Source organism: Prunus mume, linkage group LG8 (assembly GCF_029339155.1).
Source record: "Prunus mume cultivar Tortuosa linkage group LG8, ASM2933915v1, whole genome shotgun sequence".
In the NCBI taxonomy this organism is placed as follows: Eukaryota; Viridiplantae; Streptophyta; class Magnoliopsida; order Rosales; family Rosaceae; genus Prunus; species Prunus mume.
This window is the reverse complement of record NC_142705.1, coordinates 9,765,871-9,785,805: the sequence shown is the minus strand read 5'-3', so window position 1 is coordinate 9,785,805 and position 19,935 is coordinate 9,765,871. Positions and strand designations below refer to the sequence as shown.

Here is a 19,935-nt window from a genome sequence, read left to right as displayed (position 1 = left end):
AACAATTGCCTCCTCCACAAGTCACAATATCACTTATAGGATGTGTTACACTAAAATATTGGTTGTATTTTGTCACTTCCAACTTGGATAGTATTGTATTCTTCGAGATAAATTCGCATCATAAATTCAGAGTATTGTATATTTTAAGAATATGAACACACAATATTTTCATTGTAGTGTTTGAAAACACGAAAAATAAAAATGAAAAACCCATCTCTTCGTTCTTTCAAAATCTTCATTTTAGATTTTGGACAATTCTGAAATATACTTAACATGAGAAATTATAGTCACGGAACAAAAAAATTCCTAAATGCTCTCTTTTATGACAAATGACATAATCATAGAAACTCATTCTATTTATAGAAGACCACTAATGTTAATGGTGGCTATCAAAATTTTAGAATTACCTAATTTCAAATTATACAGTTCATTCTTCTTTTTGCATGAGTGTCAATACGATTTTCATAATGTTGTATTATCAATAGCGAAACATGCTGATATGTTATTCATATATTAAAAAGATTATCAATACATTCATCCACTCATAATTCTGAAATATACCATAATTCAATCTTGATCTATGATCCTCGTATCATATTCAAGATTTTGTACAACTTTGATCAATATATACAAAGGCATTCGAAGTGGCAAGTGAAGGCGCACTAATATCTATAAACTATGCACACATTATCAATGAGATTAGGCAAGGGGCCACCCAATCATCTATAATACAGTCAAAAACACAAAGATATTTGGCCCCACCCACCATTACAAAACAAAAAGAGTTTAGTGATCAACATCATTGTCGGTCAAACTCCAAACCCCCAACCCTCCAAAAAAAATGTCATCATTCCCTACGTCACTAGCTATCTACCATTATTTCCCATCTCAATGGACCCAAAGCTTGCGGATCCGAGATCCTTATACGGGCCGGGTGAAAGCCCACCATCTTGACCCGTAAACCTCTTCGTTCCTCCTCCTCCTCCTCCTCTTCTCTTCCTCCTCCACGCCCTAAAACTCCAAACCCCAGCAACCCCAACAAAAATCACCAGAGCCCCACACACCACCCCAATCCCCACCCCAAAACCCACGTTCATTTTCTTCCTCCCTGCACCCTCCCGTACCTTAAAATAACCCATCTTGCTCTCATCCCCAACGCCCGCCAGGGTTTGGATCGGGTAGTCCATGGTGTAACAAAACCCGGATGCGTTATTGTACACCGCGCCCCAGCAACTGCAGTTCCTCTCACAAACTCTCTCGCACTCCCCGTACGACGACGTCGTTTGGTACCCCATTAACTCCTTGTACGGCAGCTCCACACCGCTCCTCCGTATAACCCAGAAGTTACTAATCTCCCCCAATCCGCCGCTGCAGAAGTCACCGTACTGAACCGGAAAACACTCACCGGATCGAAACTCCGTCCGGTTATCCAAACAGGAGCACGAGCCGTTCCCCGCTCCGCACAAACCGTAAGCACCGCAGCGGCTGGGGAGCTCGCAGGGGAGAGAAATCGCCTGGAAATCCGGAACCCATTTGGACCCTTCCCAGTAAAACCCGTTGAAGTTTCCGTCCGGTTCTAACCGGACCTTGCGGAGGCCATTGACGGGTCTGTGGAAGGTGTTGAATGGTTGAATATCGACCGGCGCTGAGTTCCCAGTTTGGTACATTCCGAGGAACCCGTCCGAGTTGACTTGGGCGTAAATCGGTCCTTTGCCTTCGACTATTTCAGCTTTGACTTCCATGGCTCTGTGTCTCCAGTAAATTTGGTCTGAGTTTGAGCCTGATTTGAACTTTGCGTACAAACCCATGAAATTGCTCCCCAATCGCATTGAGTAGAGCCCATTGGAGGAGACGAGGGACATGGTCGATGTGAAATTCTGATTCTCGACGAGGGTATTTGTAGGAAAGTCGAAGCTCTGCCATAGAACTGAGCTCTGGGTTTGTACTTGGACGTTGGAGGTGTTGAGGAGCACAACTCGGTCGCCTTTGGTGTGAGTTGACCAGAACACCCTCCCCTGAGGATCGGAGAGGACGAGGCTGCCATTGAAGACGAGAGTTGTGCGGTCGGACCAGCGAGCGAGCTGGGCCGGGTTGGCGAGCCAGAGCGGGTCTGAGGAGGGCACGTGGAGGAGAGCGAGAGCGAGTTGGGTTTTGTTGACTCGGAGGAAACCCAGTGAGAAATTGCCATTTGGGTCGGCGAGGAGAGATTGGAAGGTTTGGATTGAAGGGTCGGGAGTGGCTTTGAAGTCTCTGAGAAACTCTGTTTGGGTGGCGGCAGCAGAAGATGGCCATGTGGGTGTGTAGAGTAGTAGAGTGAGTGTGATAAGAAGGAGCTTAGTTGAACTTAAATGAGTCACAAAGTGAGTGAACGTTTCCATGGTGGAAGAGAATGGAAGAGAAGAGAGAGAGAGAGTGTGTGATGACTAGAGAACAAAAGCAGCCATTGAGAGGAAACAAAAGGGCAGCAGCAGCTTCATATATAACAGTTAAGAGAAGTAATTAAAGTAATTTGAAAACACAACATGTGGATCAGTGCTGAAGCTGAAAGCAAATAAATATAGTTTAGTTTATTTGACTGTTGCAACTTGCAATATTGTTTTGCAACTCTGCACATCTTCAACTTGCACTATGTTGGTGCTGATTAGTTGCCTTCTTTACTATTACTATACAACTGTTTATGACTAAGATGGGTGTTGGAGTTCACCATTTTAAAAAGTAGGGGGAGAGTTGGCATTTATTAATGGTTGAGATTCTAGATATGTTTGTTGAGGTAGGCTACTTGCTACCTCATGCACCTGGAATATTCAAGAAGGCATGCATACATATGCATGCAGCCTATGCCATCCTCATCCAACACTTCAGGAAATTGAAATCAAACCAATGAACATGCAATGTAAGTGGTATATAGAGTGATAGGTTGTATTCAATTATCTATTAATAAAATTACGTAAGTTAACATATGGTATATTATAACTGGACAATACATGTCACTCATTCTGCCTCATATACAATAGGATACTTCTTCTGCTCAAATTTTTCTCGGAATAGCCATGTGTGCAACAACTATATGACACTGAGTTAAGCCAATTATATCAACTATATATCTTAAATTAATGGTATTGGAGGTTCTAAATTCGTAAATCGGTTCTTAAGTTCTTGAAGGTTGAAACTTACATAGATCAATGTTTCTTGAAATATATAGTATAGTATGGTGCATCTAGAAAAAGATATCATCATCAGGTGGGCGCTGGATTGACATCTACACCATCGCATTGAATCAGGAGTTGACTATATGGAAAATAAGTGGGAAAACCTCCAATCTCATCCCGATTCAATATTACCATTAATAGACAGATGCATCGTCATGCATGTTGTTTGACCTTTAAGAATTTATTCAACCGAAATATACCGTACTCTCTTTACTCTCTTCTTTAAAGCCATATGCCCCCATCTCATTCTCTCTCTCTCTCTCTCTTCCAAGATTCAGATCAGTTTTTGACCTTTTGATCCCCCTGCATATATTTTAAAGAAATTTTCCTCCTCTGCTTTCCACTTCTCTGATCTGCGTTTCTTAAGGCCGTGACCTTTACAAATCTCCCAGCCGTTTTTCCCTCCATTCAAAGCCTTGCTGTTCTCTAGAGCAGAGTCTAGCTTGATCTTGACTTTTGCCTATATATAAATATATATATATATATATATATATTTATTTATGTCTCTCCCTATCAGCACATGTGAAGTAATGGCCCTAGAGCAATATAGAAACACACCACATGAATCATATATGTTCAACGCAATTATATGCATATAAATATAAGCACCTTTTTTTTGTGTCATTCGCAGGGGTAAGGGAGAGGGGGAGAAATATATTTGTCTTAAATTTGTTTTCTACATGAATCGAACATGGGAGCATTTTGTTGGGGGAGGGAGGAATGGGGAGAATTTGACCCACTTTTCCACTATAGTGTCACCTCATGTGCATATAAGCACCATATTAACAAGAACAAAGTACAAGACAAAAGATATCACTGCATTTGTAATTTGACATGTAAAATATTAATTATGCCTGATTTTTTTGTGTGGGAAGAAGACAAGAATATAGAAGCTTAGAGTTTTTAAACTATATTATGGAATAATAAACATAATTTAGCAGCTAGTTTTTAAACTATATTATGGAATAATAAACATAATTTAGCAGCTGTTGGTATTGTCCAGCTATGCTTAAGGGGTGCTTTATTAGGTAAGAATTGATTTAAGAGAGATCGACATTCACTGTTATTTGGTATAACATCGATACTGTCTGCGACTTAACCACCTCCATATATAGTTCAGGAACATAAAGAATATACAATACAATTCTCTTTGACTGCTTGCTTTCTCTTTGTTATAGTCTATATCTACCTTCTGTTCATGCACTTGTCAATATCTCCTTTCGTTTTCCTTCTAGATTATGTTATCTTATTATAGTTTATTTGAAGGTGTTTCTTTCTACACGCAACTGCAGAAAATTCACCACCACCCGTGAATGTTTCTTTCTTTATGTTACCTCAACACACACACACACACATATATCTACTTGTCCTATGGATATACCTTGGGCTGGATATGTATGTAGTAGCGTGGTCACGGTTTTTCTGTGTTCCTTCAATGCTGTGTCTCACTTGTTAGTGAGATTCTAACTTAATTAGGAGATTTATTTTCTAGTTTATTATGACTATATTTCTTTCATTTTGTACAGATATTGTGTAATTAGGATTTTATCTTTTTTCCTAGTTTTATCCTACTAGGGTTACATCCTTGTATTATATATCCTCATTTTGAAGAATGAAATACTGAAAATATTCTACTCATATTGTTTGACTCAGATTCGATCATTATTTTATTGTTTCAAAGAAGTTTATGGATTCTTATGCTTATATAAGTTTATATTAGGGGTGGGTTTGATTTGGGTTAGTTCGGATTTCATCTAAAAATAGCATACCGAACCGTAGTCTTTGATGGAGAGATTTCTGGCACCGGTGCAGAATCACCAATTCCGGTTAACTAGAGTCCTCAGTTAACCAATGACTGCGAGAAGAAGATGATGTCAAGTTAAAATTCGTGATGGTTAATTGGTGTGTGTGAGTTTCTTTTTTGGTTGTGAAGTTAAACCTAATTCATTAAATGATATTTAATAAGAAAGGAAGATGGTGTCACCGTTTTGAAGCACCAATTTGACTCTAGAAAATAATGGAGCATGAAAGCCGATTATATACGATGCTAAAAGCCTCCTTTAATATGGTCCATAAACAAAAGCAAATCCTTATCAAACTTACCTGCTTAGTCAAAAGCATGGACGCTTAGCCACCAAATAGATAAGATACCAATTGGGTTTGCAAACAATAATAAATTTCCGATAGATATCAGCTCAAAAATGAAACCAATTGGCCGAAGACTTTGAGCTCTATCTTTACGAGATATGACAATTTCTTTTTGCTTTATATATTTTTAATGTACTGGGCCGTTCTGACCCAAAAAAATTACTGGGCTGGGCCGTTTCAATTAAAATAAATATCTTAAGTGCATTAGCCCAAAACAATGCAGAATGTAAATGATATAAAATACAAAAAGAAATGTTGAGAGTGGGATTTGAACCCACGCCCTTTCGGACCAGAACCTTAATCTGGCGCCTTAGACCAACTCGGCCATCTCAACCTTGTTGACAAGAGTCGAAAACCCGAGAAATATAAATCGACAAAATGGAATAAAAACGCAGCTCAAGGATTTGAATCAATCTTAAATATCTATTTCACAGGAAAAATTACATCCTAATTAAATGGTGAATATATTTCTTTTGTATACCCATCCGAAATTCTATTCAAGCAATGTTATGGTTAGAGTACTTACACCTTATGGGGCAAGGGTGTCATTATTCATGTGAATAGTGGCAACTCTTGCAATTTTGTTTCTACCCACCCCAAAAGGCTAAGGCAAGGTTTAACACTATTCACGTGAATAGTATCAGCCTTGCATTTTTTAGTTTCACCCCAAAATGGTAAGGGTAAGGGCAATTACTATTTATTTTAATTTTTTATACTTTAATTTTGGCATGAGAAGTGAAAAATAAGACTAGGTATTTATATATATATAAAATCTGAAAATTTTGGTTTTTTTTATATTTTTTATAAAAAAATTTAGTTGCTAGTGTCATCAATGACGTCAAAACCCAGGCAAGATTTGCTTTTAGGCCTGCCTTGTGGCCCCATCAACTGCTTGGTCTTGCCTTTGTGCGCTGGAGCCAAAAGTGGGCCTAGGCCCCTGGGCAAACCAGCAACGCTGGAGATGCTCTTATGGGTTAGGGCAATAGCAATTACTATTCACATGAGATATAAAGAGATGAATTTGTATAGAGTTTTTGATGTGGGAAGTAAAGAATATGGTTAGGTATTTATAAAATAAAAAATATAAAAAATTCTATAATTTTTGGTATTTTTTTTTCAATTTTTGGTTGCTGATGTCGTTATGACATCAGCATTGTGTCATTTTGCCCAATAGCAACTCGGGCTGAACTTGCTCGTTGACTTGCCCAGGTTGTTGGGGCTGGAACTCTTGCGCTGGAGCTGCCTTTGATTGCTTGGGCCCCCTCTTGCCAAGGCTCCCCCTCAACGGTGGAAGTGCTCTTAGACCTCAACTGATGATTATCAAAGTATTTGCTAAATGGGCTTGTAGTTTAAGACACATGTACCAGAGGTTCAATGTTCGATTTTCTCCTCCCTCAATATTGCTTGTATACAAATAAAAATAAAATTAAAAATAAAAACATTTGCTTTCAACTTGAGACTCAAATTCAAAGATTATAAGTTTGTGCCAAATGCAATGAATGTAACTGGTACTATGTAGCTTTCACTGACCTTAAAAACAAAAGAAACAAAAAAGTTTACCTAAGAAAAGAACAGATTTATGTTTGAGTTCATGGGAGGTCTAATCTAATCTCTTCTTAATTAGAGCCATGTGAAGGAGATAGACTTTCATGAAATGGGGATACCACTTTTTGCTATATTCGACCAATAGCGCAATGACACGCGGAATAACTTTTCCACGTGTCATTACATTATTAGTTAGGAATAGCAAAACAATGCTATCTCTGTTACGAGAGAATTTTTCTGCTTGTGAAGACCCTATCACTTCATAATTCTAACAGATTATGAGATTATGAAAATGATATTAAACAGCTTTAATTCTCTAACATAAATGGATAAATTCCCAGAAGTGATAAGGTGCACATTTCAGGTAAGCATATTACGAGTACGGTATCTTTCTTACTTTATGTCAATTTGCAGGCCTAGGGCAGCATGTACATTTCCCATAATCATCTTTAAAAGGGGAGATGAGAGGGAGAAAGGACACATGGGCACCGACCATGTCTTCAATTCTAAGGTACATATTCATATCATGGGATAAAGACTAGAAATTACTCGTCAAACCTTTTGAAAAATTGCCTAGCTAGTGACGTCGATCTGAGTAGGATACTACTTGTCAAAAGGGTTTGTCTATTTCAAGCTCATGACCGACTAGCTAGGGTTAAATTAAGACCAAGCTCGAATGAATTAAGTTTTACTGCAGTAAAAATTATGTCTCCAACGTGATTTGCAACGGGAAAGAACATGGAACCACCGTTGTGCGAGTTGTCGAGTGAGGTTCAATTCAATCCAGTCCGTTTCTATTGACAAATACGATAGCTAAGTTACGTTTATCAAATTTATTCACCAAATGATGTGACAGTGTTTCATTAATTTAAATTTGGACTCATTTTAAAGTACTCTTATTTTCGACAATATATTGAAACATGTTGTCACATGTACGTATAATTTGATAACACAAATTTAGTGTGATTTACTTCAATTGATAACAGTACTTAAAACGGGATTGAGATGAAAGGGTAAGTTTGAAAAGGAAGTTTTACAAAATAGAAGAATTTACAGATGGTTAAACAGTGCTTAAATAATTGATATATTTAAAGTTCAGAACAGTGATCATTTCAATTAAAAGTCAAGTGACAAAGTTTCAGCACTAAAAGTCCATCTTCAATTTTGTTTTTTTGTTTTTGGGTTTGATCTGACATCTTAGTTTTTGTCAAGCATCCAGATGATGTGGTCAAAATCTTCCATATAATCCGTGAATCGGCCTATATAAATCTTTTCTACTCCAACTTCTTTAAATGAAAAACAGAGAAAATAATATACCCCTGATATTATTAAACATGCCATTTTAAACAGTTAATTAAACAAGTCAAATTAAAGTTGATTAGAATTCGACATGATTATGAAATTCTACAAAACAAACATCTCGAGACACGACAGGACACGACAGGACAAGATCAACACCCCTATGAAGGCTTAAAAGGCCATGAGGACGATGAGAAAGACAGAGCAAAGGTTTAGCTAGCGTGGGAACAGAATCATGGGATGATTATAACTTTTTCCCTTGGCATCTTCCCTTTGAATTAGGAAAACATGGACTAAAAGGAAGAAAAACTGTTCACCTAAAGAATACGTTCTTCATGTTCACACATGCACTTTACTATATTCTTCTTTACCTCATTTCATTAATGAGAATGAAGGGTTAAGCATTGTTGGAACTTCAAACCTCCTGTTCTTGTTTTGCTAATTATGGGGCAAAAGTTCAATTAGAGCCAGAAGACCAAACCAAATTTTTAGGCACATATATAAATATAACCTCAATTTTGCTTATACATTGGCTGTTGTAGACTGTGATCAGAGAAAACCCTATCGAGAAGTCAATGTATTATGTGTGTTCCATGAGAAAACGAAAAAACCACAATTACGTGTAAAAATAATTGTTCTTAACTATTTGAGCTTCGAGCCGTGTCAAAATTCCCAAAGTTAAGAAAGTATCAATTATCATCAATTATCAAAGGGAAAACAGCTGTAGGGCATAGATCGCATGTCAAGCCTGTCACCAAAAGTTGACTTCGTTGACCCCTTATGTTTGTGTGGGTGGACATGTATTATGCTTATTCTCTTTCTATCTCTAAAGAGAAAGTGGAAGAAGCATCGGAGCATTGAGCCCTGAGGCCTCTTTCTTTCTCACTTTCGAATCTTTATTTTTTTTGCTTACAAATTTTTATTGACTTGGTTGGACCCGCAATGACTACCATGAAAATGACAAGCAAGTAAAAGAATGCAAGTCCCTACACACAGACTGCCATAGAGACTGTGGTTTGGTACTTATCACATCACCAACCCTCTAATTAGCTTAATGTCTATCTTATTTGTGGACCATTTTAATTCATTCAATAATCTTTCATTTTCTTTTGTGTAGGCCGATTGCCACTGTATGAGTAGATGGTGTGCAATTTGAGGAGGCACATGTTACTCATATATTATAATTAAAAGAGCGGATATTTTTACTGAGATTTGCTTTTTCTATTTTAGTTATCCATCGTACATTTTATAATATTTCATCAATAAAGTTTCCTTTCAAATAATAATAATAATGTCATATGTCTAATGTGATGATAAACTTAACAAAAATTATAATAATAAACGCCAACAGGGTTTAGTCTAATGAAAATGACCTTAACTTGCAAACCAGTCGTGTCATGTTGAATTCCTATAGATCTTTGACAGTGTGTATGAGAAAACCTCATCCTCCAATATCACTTGTATAAAAAAAAATGATAATAGTAAACAAGGGAAGGAAGTGGGTAGACCCCACAAACTGTACTGCATGTAACTGCTTGCTTGGGTCCTTCCATGTGACTGAAGGGCAGCAGCAGCAGCAGCAGCCTTGTTTACTTCTTTCGTCCTATTTATACACTGCTTTCTCCACCCTACTTTTTTTTATCAGAACACACACACACACACGCACAAAGCACAACCAAAAGCCAAAATACAAGAGAAAAGCAATGAAACAAAACTACCAAGGCTTTCTCATGTTTTCTCTCTTTGCTTTTCTTATTTTCTCCACCTCATCACATGCTCGTCTTCTGCAACAACACCAAACTTCATTATCTGCAGCAAATGATCCTATAGATGTGAGAATATAACCCCCTCCTCCTTCGCTTTCAGTTTTTTCTCTGTGATTTCTGTACCATGTTCATTAATTTTTGTTTATTTTCTGATCTTCTTCTTTAATTTGTTTCTTGGGTGGTAATTAATTGCAGCTGATGGGATCAGAAGAATGTGATGACAGAGATGAAGAGTGTCTGAAGAGAAGGTTGATTGCAGAAGCTCACTTGGATTATATTTACACCCAAAACCATAAGCCATAGATAGGCATCTCCAAAGGCAGATTATATATACTAGAACTCTGCTCTTTTCTTTTTTCTTTTCTTTTTTCCCCTTTTGGGTGCAAGTAAAAAAGCATACTCTATAAGAAAATACATGTAATCGCTACATAATGGTACCGTATGAGTATGATCAGATATAAATGGCTACCAAATTATTGATCTCCTTCACTTTATTATTATATTTGTATAAATTTCTTTTGTCTTCCTGTGGGGCATCTGGAATCTGGGGAGAGCACCAAACTACTATGCGAAAATTCTGGGATGGTCTCAAAGATTTGATATGATTCGAACTAAAAAAACCATTCTTTTGGGAGCAAATTCCTGGCCTTTGGACTTTTTGTATGATTTGGGAGCTCGTTTGGACCCATTTCTTTTTAATTTCCATTTAATAATACAAAATGTACATAAATATTAAATTCCAACATTCATGAAGTTAATTGAACAAGGAATTATATTGAATTATTGTTCGGTTTAAGATTTTTGATAATGGAGGGGGTTAAAGCATTGCTAATAGCTATTTTTTTTCACAAAACTTTTTGATAATGACAAAGAAAATACTCTCATAAGTTTAAGTTTTTAACTAGTATTTCCACGCTTTGAGTTCGCCCATATCAATAATTTTTTGAGATATTTAGTCATATAACCATTCTTAGTTAGTACTAATGATACAGATAAATCCTACTTAATTTAATTTCTATAAACAAATCCAAAAAAATAACAGTCCCTACAATTATTAAATTACTTGGATGCCCTATTGAGTGTTTTGAATTTTTATGAGATTTTGGGGTTGAACTTGTTTTAAGCAATCGATGCCAGTTTTGTAATTTATAAGAAGTTAAAAGCTTTTTTATTATGTTGTAAATGAACTTTGTATATGTTTCTAAAGTTCATTTCATATATGATTTTTTTAATATATAATTTGGGTCCTATATTAGATATAATAGTGAATCTCCCTAATTTTTTGGGTTAATAGAAATATCAATCATTGATCTGGCCCAAGAAAAGAATTAACGATTGATTGATGAGGACCATCATTTTGCATGTACGATTAGTTCCTTCAGAATTCAGGTGCACAAGAAAATTATGAAACAAGCTACAAATGGGAGGGGAAAGAGTTGCACAATGAATAGTCATGAAAGACATCCACAAACGCATTAGGTGCACAAGAGTTCTAGGTAAACAAGGGGAAAAGATGAACATGCCAATATATAACAGTATCCATTATCTTTCCAGAAACATCGAAAATATAAAATATTCAACTCACAATGCTATAACCACACCTATTGGAAAAGATAACATTGAAAAGAAAGAAAAAAAAAAAAAAAAAAGGAGAAATAATTGCTCCACTCCAATGATGTCATATTGATACAGAGGCATCCCACATGGGCCACAACCACTTGCCAATTGTGAAGCTGGAAGGATATGTTCGGAGGATCAGAAGTGTTTTTCCTTGTTTTGCAGCATCAAAAGTAAAAAACAGAGCAAATATAGCAAAACATCAACCACATAAGAGAAATCATTGAGATGCAAACTATCGGGCATATAGATGTATTTCTTTTCCTCTCAAACTATGAATTAAACAAAAAGGAGAGAAAAAAAAAGAAGGAAAAAAAAAAGATGAACTAGTAGAAGGCTCTCACCACCATTTTGTGGCACAACAAAATTACGAGTGAAGATTCGCATCTAAAATACACTAACATAAACCTGGATTTCCCTCAGAAGTTCATAATGCATGGTGATGGTTTGATGTTGTCAGCTCGGAGCACTAGACATCCTTTTCCTGCCAAAGAGAAAGAGGCAACATCTTATCATCTACAATTGAGATCAAACCAGAAGACCAGGAATTCCAAATCATTTAACAAAATGCTGGCAACACCTTGGGCATTGGACTTTGACATCCATTTTCCCCATATATTTAATTAACAAAAGCTTACCAATTTAATGCGGCTGGCCAGTCCCAAATCAGAGAGTGAATTTTCTGCTATACAATTTGCATGAACAATGGGACCTTTCACAACACTCTCCTCTGTAGTTCCCAAATCACCAACCCCATATGGAATGCTCAAGTATGAAGCTCCTTTGAACATCCATTCATCCCTTTCTTGACAGTAAAGATCTTCAAAAATATAACCACATATTACACATACACATTGACTTTCGTCGGCTGGAACCATGGGCTCACCATTGTCCATTGTCTCACTAGGCTTATCTATTGACATGTTGTCTTCAGGTCCTAAAGGAGGTCCTGCCTTTCCAGCAACCCAATTGGTTGAATCTGCATACCACCTCCTTGATGCCTTAACTGAACCATTGGATTCAGGAGTTTTCAAAGCATGCCACTCCAAGTGTCTCTCAAGCCTTTCTTTAAGTTTGAGCCTAAGGCCGCATATGCTGCACTTATGAGGAAGGTCATCAAAAAGTTCCTCTATCACAGATGGATGGAATTCTCGGATTTTATCTGGCTTAAACTCGATGCCAATGGCATTTCTTGTTTCTATCTTGCTGGATTGAGGTAAGGCAGCAGAGGTTTTAGCAACAGGTTCGGCGAGAGATACATCATTAGTTCGAGATGAAACAGGAAGACTTGGAGAAGCTGAAACTGGAGATACTGACACTGAACCGGTGACAGGTGTAGATATGCTCTGGTTTTGCAGTTCATTCGGCATTTGGGATGACACAGGAGTGGGTGACTCCGACTTTGATGCAGATATCAAACCCTTTGCAACTAAAGAGCTTAGAAGGTTTGAAATTGGATCTGAGGCATTATTCACCACAGTTGAAGCATTTGCTGATGCAGTACCCTCAAGAGAAGAGAGGGGTTGGCTAGGTGGAAGTGGCAGATGTCCTACCTTCTTATCTGAGGAAGCTGGTGAGTTCTCATGGGAAAGGTGACTTGATGAAGGTGCTGATGCAACCTTGGACCCTGGGAGTGCAACCTGGGTAGGGGGAGGTCCACTTGGCAAGGGGGGCTGAACACCTGGTTGTGATTGAATTTGTCCCATGTCCCGAAGATTCAAACTGGGTAGGCTACCAGTAATTGATTTGTCAGAAAGAATTCCGGTCTTCATAACAGCAGCCAACAAACTACTTGTGCTTGATTGTCCTGAAGTTTCTGCAGCAAGGAGATTTGAATGATCTGGTATAGAAATGCCAGCCGTTGAGGGAGTTACATAAGTAGACAACTGTGGCGAAGAGGGATTCTTAATTGACGAAGATGAAGAATGCAAATCTTGTGGCCGTGATTTTGCTATGCTACCCAGCCGGACATTGGAAGTTGGGATAGGCACAGAGTCCTCAGTATAGTGGTTATGCAATCCTAAGTCTGACTTTCCCAAAAGTTGAGAAACTTTTAAATCAGGAGGAGGAAGGGACGGGGATTCAAGATAGTCTTGTTCAGCTAAACTTTGCAAATGATGATGAGGATGATGTACTGTTGATGTAGGTGCGGGAGAATGCTGGTGCACCAGTGCCTGTCCAGATGGTGATGCGGCTCTCACAGACTGAAGCTGCTTCTGTTTCCCCACAGCTACAGCAGGCCCTGATGTTGCACCAAACCCGAAACTTGAGGCTCCAATACGAGAAGACGCTACCTGTGCTCGACTTCCCAGCCTAGCTACAGAAGAATCTCCACTTGTTGATAGCCCACTTAAACTTGAAGCATAACGCTCTGAATGAACTGAACTAATCACAGGAGTGCCAGTAGGGGTCAGCCCATCCACACCATGAGAGTCCGGTAACGGCCAAGGTGATGACATCCGGTGCCCAAGAGCAGATAGGTCATTATGTTCAGTAGGATCAGCAGACATATCCAGATCAACTGTTGTTGAAAAGTCATTTTCACCTTTTGGTTTATGAAAGTGGCCTCCAAACCCCTGTCCATATAGACAATGTCAATCAATAAAACTTTTGGAAGAAAAATAATCCTTAATATTTAAGAGACAGTCAGAGTTTGTGCACGCAACAGGCATCAGCCCGATAACTATTTAAGTATCATGTAAACTTTTATAGGAACTGGCTAGCTATCTATAACGATGAAGCATCAAAGAAACCAGTCCTTGCATTAGTTCTTGTATCGGTATCACTGAGAAATTAACATTTGAACCAGGTAGGGTGAGAGAAGCTCAGGGTCCAATTTTCAACCAGTTAAAAACATTGGAGCTTACCAATTTTTCTGAATCATCAGAAGTCCAGCGATCTTTTCTTGAGTTACTAGAAATATCGGGGGGACCATGATCTGTTAACCTCGAGTTCATATCATCCCATTTGAACTCCTCTTCCTCAGAATTCTTCCAGCTAGTAGACAGCACACCGCTGCTTCGACTTGCAATGGCCGGTGCTGTCTTCAGGCGAGGATCAGCATTTGCAGATTTAGGTGCTGAGTAATTTGTAAGTCCATGCTTGATGTTAAAACCATTTCTTTGACTGGATATTGTTTCTGCAACACTGCTGCCACCGCCATACCAAGGTTTATCATTTCCTTGCTCGGTAATCTTCCCACCAATTCTTCCAATTCCTAAGTTTGAACTCCTTGGAAGATCAGAACCATATTCATATTCTCCATATTCAGCGCCGATGTTCTTCTCATGAACACGCTCACTTTGTGCATCTGTATTAGAACGCTGCATATTCTGCAAACGTTAACCATATCATGAAACTACAGAAAGAATAAAAAGGAAAATAGTACACACATAAATCAACATGTACTTCACATACATGCATTTTAACAGTAGGATCAACCCACGGTCGTCCAGCACTGAGACTTGCTACTCTGTCTGGCCTCTCTGCATCATCAATTGAGTTTGCCATAGCCCCAGAAAAGTCACTGGCCATTCCTTTTGCCTTCATACCAAAACCAGCAGAAAAGAAAAAATAATAATTAATATATCACATATAACTTCAATTCTAACTTCAGTTTCTAAATGAAAATTAGAGAAGAAAGAATTCCAGAAGCATGAAAACCTAATTCAGCAGATATTATAGGAAGGTTATTAAATAAGTAAAACCACTCATCTCTTCGTAATTAATATGATGGTAAAATCAAGGTTGCATGTAGTAAATGACTCCAATGACCCATACAAATGGCTAGTCTTCACATGAAAACAGAATCTATTATCAGATAAAAATCATCAGGTATAGGATCAAAATGCTGCTGGAAAGTATAAGATCACTCTAAAATATAAGAATACAAGCAAATCTTTTGTTCATAAACACTCCAAAAACAAAGACCAATACAGAAATTTTACAACCTGATATAAGATGATTCTAAAATTCACTTATAATTTCCACATGGCTAAATACTGTTACATTTAGTAATTTCACGCCCAGTGAGAAAAAGCTCATCACAGGATAGTATTCTGCTAACAATATTTTTGTGTGCATAATTTTAACAAACTACCACTAAATGGTAGAAAGTAAAGCAAGGAAGATGAAAGACAAGCATCCATGTCACTTCACATGCTTACAATTAATACTAGGAGGTCAGAATTCAATAGATGGTAATCCACATCCATAATTAACTTGAACTCCACTTACCCTTGTTGGTTGCTGAAGACGTTGCCTTTCCAAATATTTGGGATTCACATGAATGCTATGTGCCGGTCGTTGCGACTGGGAATCTAGTCTTGATGTTGCAGCTCCAGAGGATGAACCATTTGCTGCTGAAGCAAACCCAAGTTCTTTCTCGATCATCTGAAGTGTCTGAGCAGGAAATACTCCCTTCCATGTTCCAAAAAGATGGCGCATGCTTTGATGTACATTAGGTTCAACCTGCCTATATGCCTTGCAAAACACCTAGAAGTGCAAAAAAGGGGAAAAACTTTTCACTACAAAGTAACTAATGAGTCAAGCCTATCGTGGGTTGTGACACACGGGGGTAGTAATGACATGTTGTGCAGAAAAACATCATTTTATTTGAAAGAAACAATGTAATTGGTAAGCAGTGAACACCAGGGGGCATCAAAGATAATTTAATCTTGATTGCCATTAGTTAATCCTCAAACTTAATATGTTGTGTATTCAATGTTCATTCAGACAGGTGTTACATGTCAAGAAATAAAGAAGATGCTTTACATAACCAGAAAAAGCATGCTGAGAAACGAGAGGCATCACGAAGAACAGAAATCTAACCTCAGGGAGTCTGGCAGCAAAATATTTTATGTAATCCCTTCCGATATTCTTTACAATACTGTCCAAAAGATAAAGTGATGGTAACTTCTGCTCACTAGAAACCTGCAAATTACTTTCTACAATTAGTTACAGCCAATATTGTTTGAATAAATAAGTGACTGATAAACCAAAGGCCTAACACCAAAATGCTTCCCGAATGAGAAAGGAAAGGGGAAGGAGAAGATGTTCCAGTATAGGCTCTTCAAATCCATTTAAAAGATATCAGAAGCAACACATCTGCAGGTTCTGTCACTTCTAAACTAGCCCATTGTGCAGCAAAAACTAATATACATCCCCTCCCTACCCAGCTACTTGGCAGCTGAACCAAGGCCTAAAGGTGCATGTCACATTGAAGATATTTCCCTTAGTAATTCTTCAAGTCCTTTCTCAAACAAGTGATTCATCTTATATGACTTGTTTCTCATGTATCCTTCAAATAACTTGTCTCTCACTCCAATTTCTGTCTCACAAGGATTTAAGTCTTTACCTTGCAAGATCATTGGCAATTAATTAAGTAACAACACACCCAGCACTCTGCCACTCCTGCATAATATAATATCTAAAGACACATCTCCAGACACCAAATAATCATGAGACAGCTTAAGCTAGAATGGAAATGTGCGGTAGCCGAAGCCTAATTGAGAACAATTCAAGACTAATGATAGAAATCTATCTGACTAAAAAGAGTTTAAACAAACAAGAAGACATTGGGAAACAATTGATTGACTTCAAGGTATAATGTAATGGAACATCCTATGAATTAGTGGTAACCACAAGAATGACTCAAATATGCCCTCCTTTCAAATGTAAGGATATGAATGAAATTGGCACCATCCTGTTAGTTTTTTCTTAACAAAATAAGAGGTTTGTATGTATTGTCTGCTTTATCAATATCACAATCTTTAAGTACCATTAGAGGATCAGTATCTCAAGGAAAATACCACCAAGAAAAACCATATGAGATCTTGCACCAGTAGAGATCGGCTGTCAAAGTCAACCTCTTGCAGGAGATTACCATCAGGTGTAAACAAAATCCCCAGAAATCTATAGGCTCTCATACACAACCATAACATTTCATGTGGGTTTACCAAACATAGAGGCATCTATTAGGCAATCAAAGAAAGTGATTTTACACTCTTTTGAAGTGCTGCATTGTTGTTGTGAAAAAACAAAACAAAAATAAAAAGGCAGAAAACGAAACCACAAAACAGTATGCAGAGGTTTTCCGTGTAAATCCATAACCATAAGGATGTAATTTATTTATTTGGTTCAAAACCTGCTACAACTCATTCCACAAATGTCAAAACCCTTCTCCTGAAGCTATTCAGTACAAATGCAGCCTCATTCGCGTGCAATGGTAAACAAATTTGGCACAGACAACCAGAAGACCATGAATTGGAACCTGTTAAACTGGGGGAATGTCAACAAAAGATATTGATTACAATGTACAAGGCCTGACCGAAGCAAGTTGTAGCCGAACCCTCAATTCAATATCATACTGGAACAATAAAAGATGAAACTGGGATACACCAGCTCATTACTTCCATGGCTTCACGGATGAATACAACAATTCCCTTTCACGGTCAACAGTTGAACACCACACCACACTTATCATGAAGCTTTGTATTTGCTTCAAGAAATTAAATAAAAAACCAAAAACAAAAAATCTGGATTGAGCTAATTTCAGACCCAAACCACAACTTTGTGAGCACATAAATAGTTCACATCCAAGACAAGCACAAGGATCTAACAAAACCACTTTTTCACTAAATCATTGGCATAACATGACATGCATATGAGCGAGCACTAGCAACATTTTAAATCTCCTTTCCCACCTCCATTTCCTTTTTGCATTTGTACAACACGAATTCAAAAAACTGGCGCCATAACCAAAATATTAAACACAAATACAGCTACATACACAGTGTAAAGCTGGGTTTCACCTCAATAATGTTGCCGCATACAGTGGCCGCGATCGCCTTCGCAGCATGGACGCTCTCCCCAGCAATTATCGTCAAATTAGTGATTATGGGCTTTGAATTGAAGGTGAGCTCCGCCAACGCCGTCTTGTACTGGCTCACAAGCTCCTGATGCTGCAGTGGCTGCGGCACATAGCCCCCGCCGCGACTCGCGTCATTGCTCTCCGAGTCTCTATCGCTCACTCTGAACCTTGACAGCACTGGGTTAGCTCCACCGGGTCTTTGCGCGAAAGCTCGACCATTTGGGTTCGGGTTCGGGTTCGGGTTCAGTCCCCGGTCGTCGGCCAATCGGGGCTTCTTCACTGGTTCAGTCGATCTGGTAAACGGCCTACGCGAGCTCTCCATTTCCATCGCACTCTTAGAAATTAAAACCCTAACCCTAAATCTAATCTACGATTACAAATCAGTCATCTACAAAAATTCAATCCAAAAAACATATACTGCTAACACCGCAAGGGCCTAGCTATGAAAATGACAATAAATTAAAAACAACCCTAAATACATGGAGAATCAATATAAACCCTGATTCTTATTACAATTATACAAAATTAACATGACAAAATTTAAACAAACTAGAAAATTTGGCGCTAAAGCTTGGGGATTTATTGGGATTACAAGCTTGGGGAATTGGGATTTAGGGTTAGATTAAGAACAAGGCGATGTAGAGGAGTGTGTCTATCTGTGTGATATAAATATATAGCGTACGTCCGTTTTAAGACAAGAAGAAGAAAAGGACCCCCCAAAAAAAAAAAACGCAGGCCCTTTCATGAATTGAGAATGAAACGAGGGCTTTTTTTTATTATCTTATTTCTTTTTCTCTTTCTAACAGCTTTTAATTTTCATTATGTTTTATTGATTGATTTTGTTTAATGCGCAAGTATTAACTGTATAATTCTGCTATAATATTATTTTTCATGATTTTAAAATCTTTTATTTTAACAGTGCATTGCCAATTTTAAAAAATATAAATTAACAAATACCCTCTCTAAAACCTCAAGCAAGTTTAATAATAAATTAAAAATAATGATAATAAGAGTTTTTTTTTCTCTCTAGTTATAATTGGCACTCAGAAAAAAGAGTGCACTTGATGAATCAACTAAACGAATGCATCACGGAGGTATGACAATATTGAGATAAAGAAAATTAGAATACTATAATGTGTGATTTGAAACCGTTGAAAAAATTATAAAACAAATAGTGAACATATTATTTGTCTTCAAGGGGGATACTCTTTTGTCTAAGAAGAATTTCTTAAGGTCCCATGGGTTGCCCCTCTCTTCTAAAACCCTTTTGATTCAGGGGTTTTACCTAGAATCAACCTTTTCGGCTAATAAATTGGGTGCCTTTCTCTTTCGTCATGTTGTACAGAGATTTTCCCTCCCAATTTTGTGCTGGGTTTTATTTCTCTAATTTTGTACTAGGTTTTCACCATCCTTCTTAGACTGGTTGTTATGAAGGTGGAGTTGTCAGATCTAGATGGATCTTTCATTAATAGGTGTTGTG

General features: G+C 37.8%; 2 protein-coding genes and 1 non-coding gene across 4 annotated transcripts; all 3 read right to left on the bottom strand.

Moving 5' to 3' along the window:
- Positions 1 to 525: 525 nt before the first annotated feature.
- LOC103339730 (D-mannose binding lectin protein with Apple-like carbohydrate-binding domain-containing protein) lies at positions 526 to 2,741 on the bottom strand. The gene has a single exon (XM_008243067.2). It carries the CDS (start codon positions 2,376 to 2,378, stop codon positions 867 to 869), a length of 1,512 nt encoding a protein of 503 aa, XP_008241289.2. The 5' UTR covers positions 2,379 to 2,741; the 3' UTR covers positions 526 to 866.
- A 2,869-nt stretch (positions 2,742 to 5,610) lies between these two features.
- TRNAL-AAG (transfer RNA leucine (anticodon AAG)) lies at positions 5,611 to 5,691 on the bottom strand. The gene has a single exon. It is a non-coding gene; the product is annotated as a tRNA-Leu (tRNA).
- A 5,785-nt stretch (positions 5,692 to 11,476) lies between these two features.
- On the bottom strand, positions 11,477 to 19,211 carry LOC103339732 (pre-mRNA cleavage complex 2 Pcf11-like protein). Of its 2 annotated transcripts, none has more exons than XM_008243069.2 (7): positions 18,397 to 19,211; positions 16,415 to 16,516; positions 15,821 to 16,078; positions 15,002 to 15,127; positions 14,452 to 14,907; positions 12,223 to 14,160; positions 11,477 to 12,068 (listed from the first exon to the last, which is right to left on the bottom strand). In XM_008243069.2, exons 1-7 carry the CDS (start codon positions 18,781 to 18,783, stop codon positions 12,054 to 12,056), a joined length of 3,282 nt encoding a protein of 1,093 aa, XP_008241291.2. In that variant the 5' UTR covers positions 18,784 to 19,211; the 3' UTR covers positions 11,477 to 12,053. The 2 variants fall into 2 exon arrangements, with proteins under 2 accessions (XP_008241291.2, XP_008241290.2); XM_008243068.2 differs by having other exon boundaries at positions 14,452 to 14,916; positions 18,397 to 19,177.
- Positions 19,212 to 19,935: the final 724 nt, after the last annotated feature.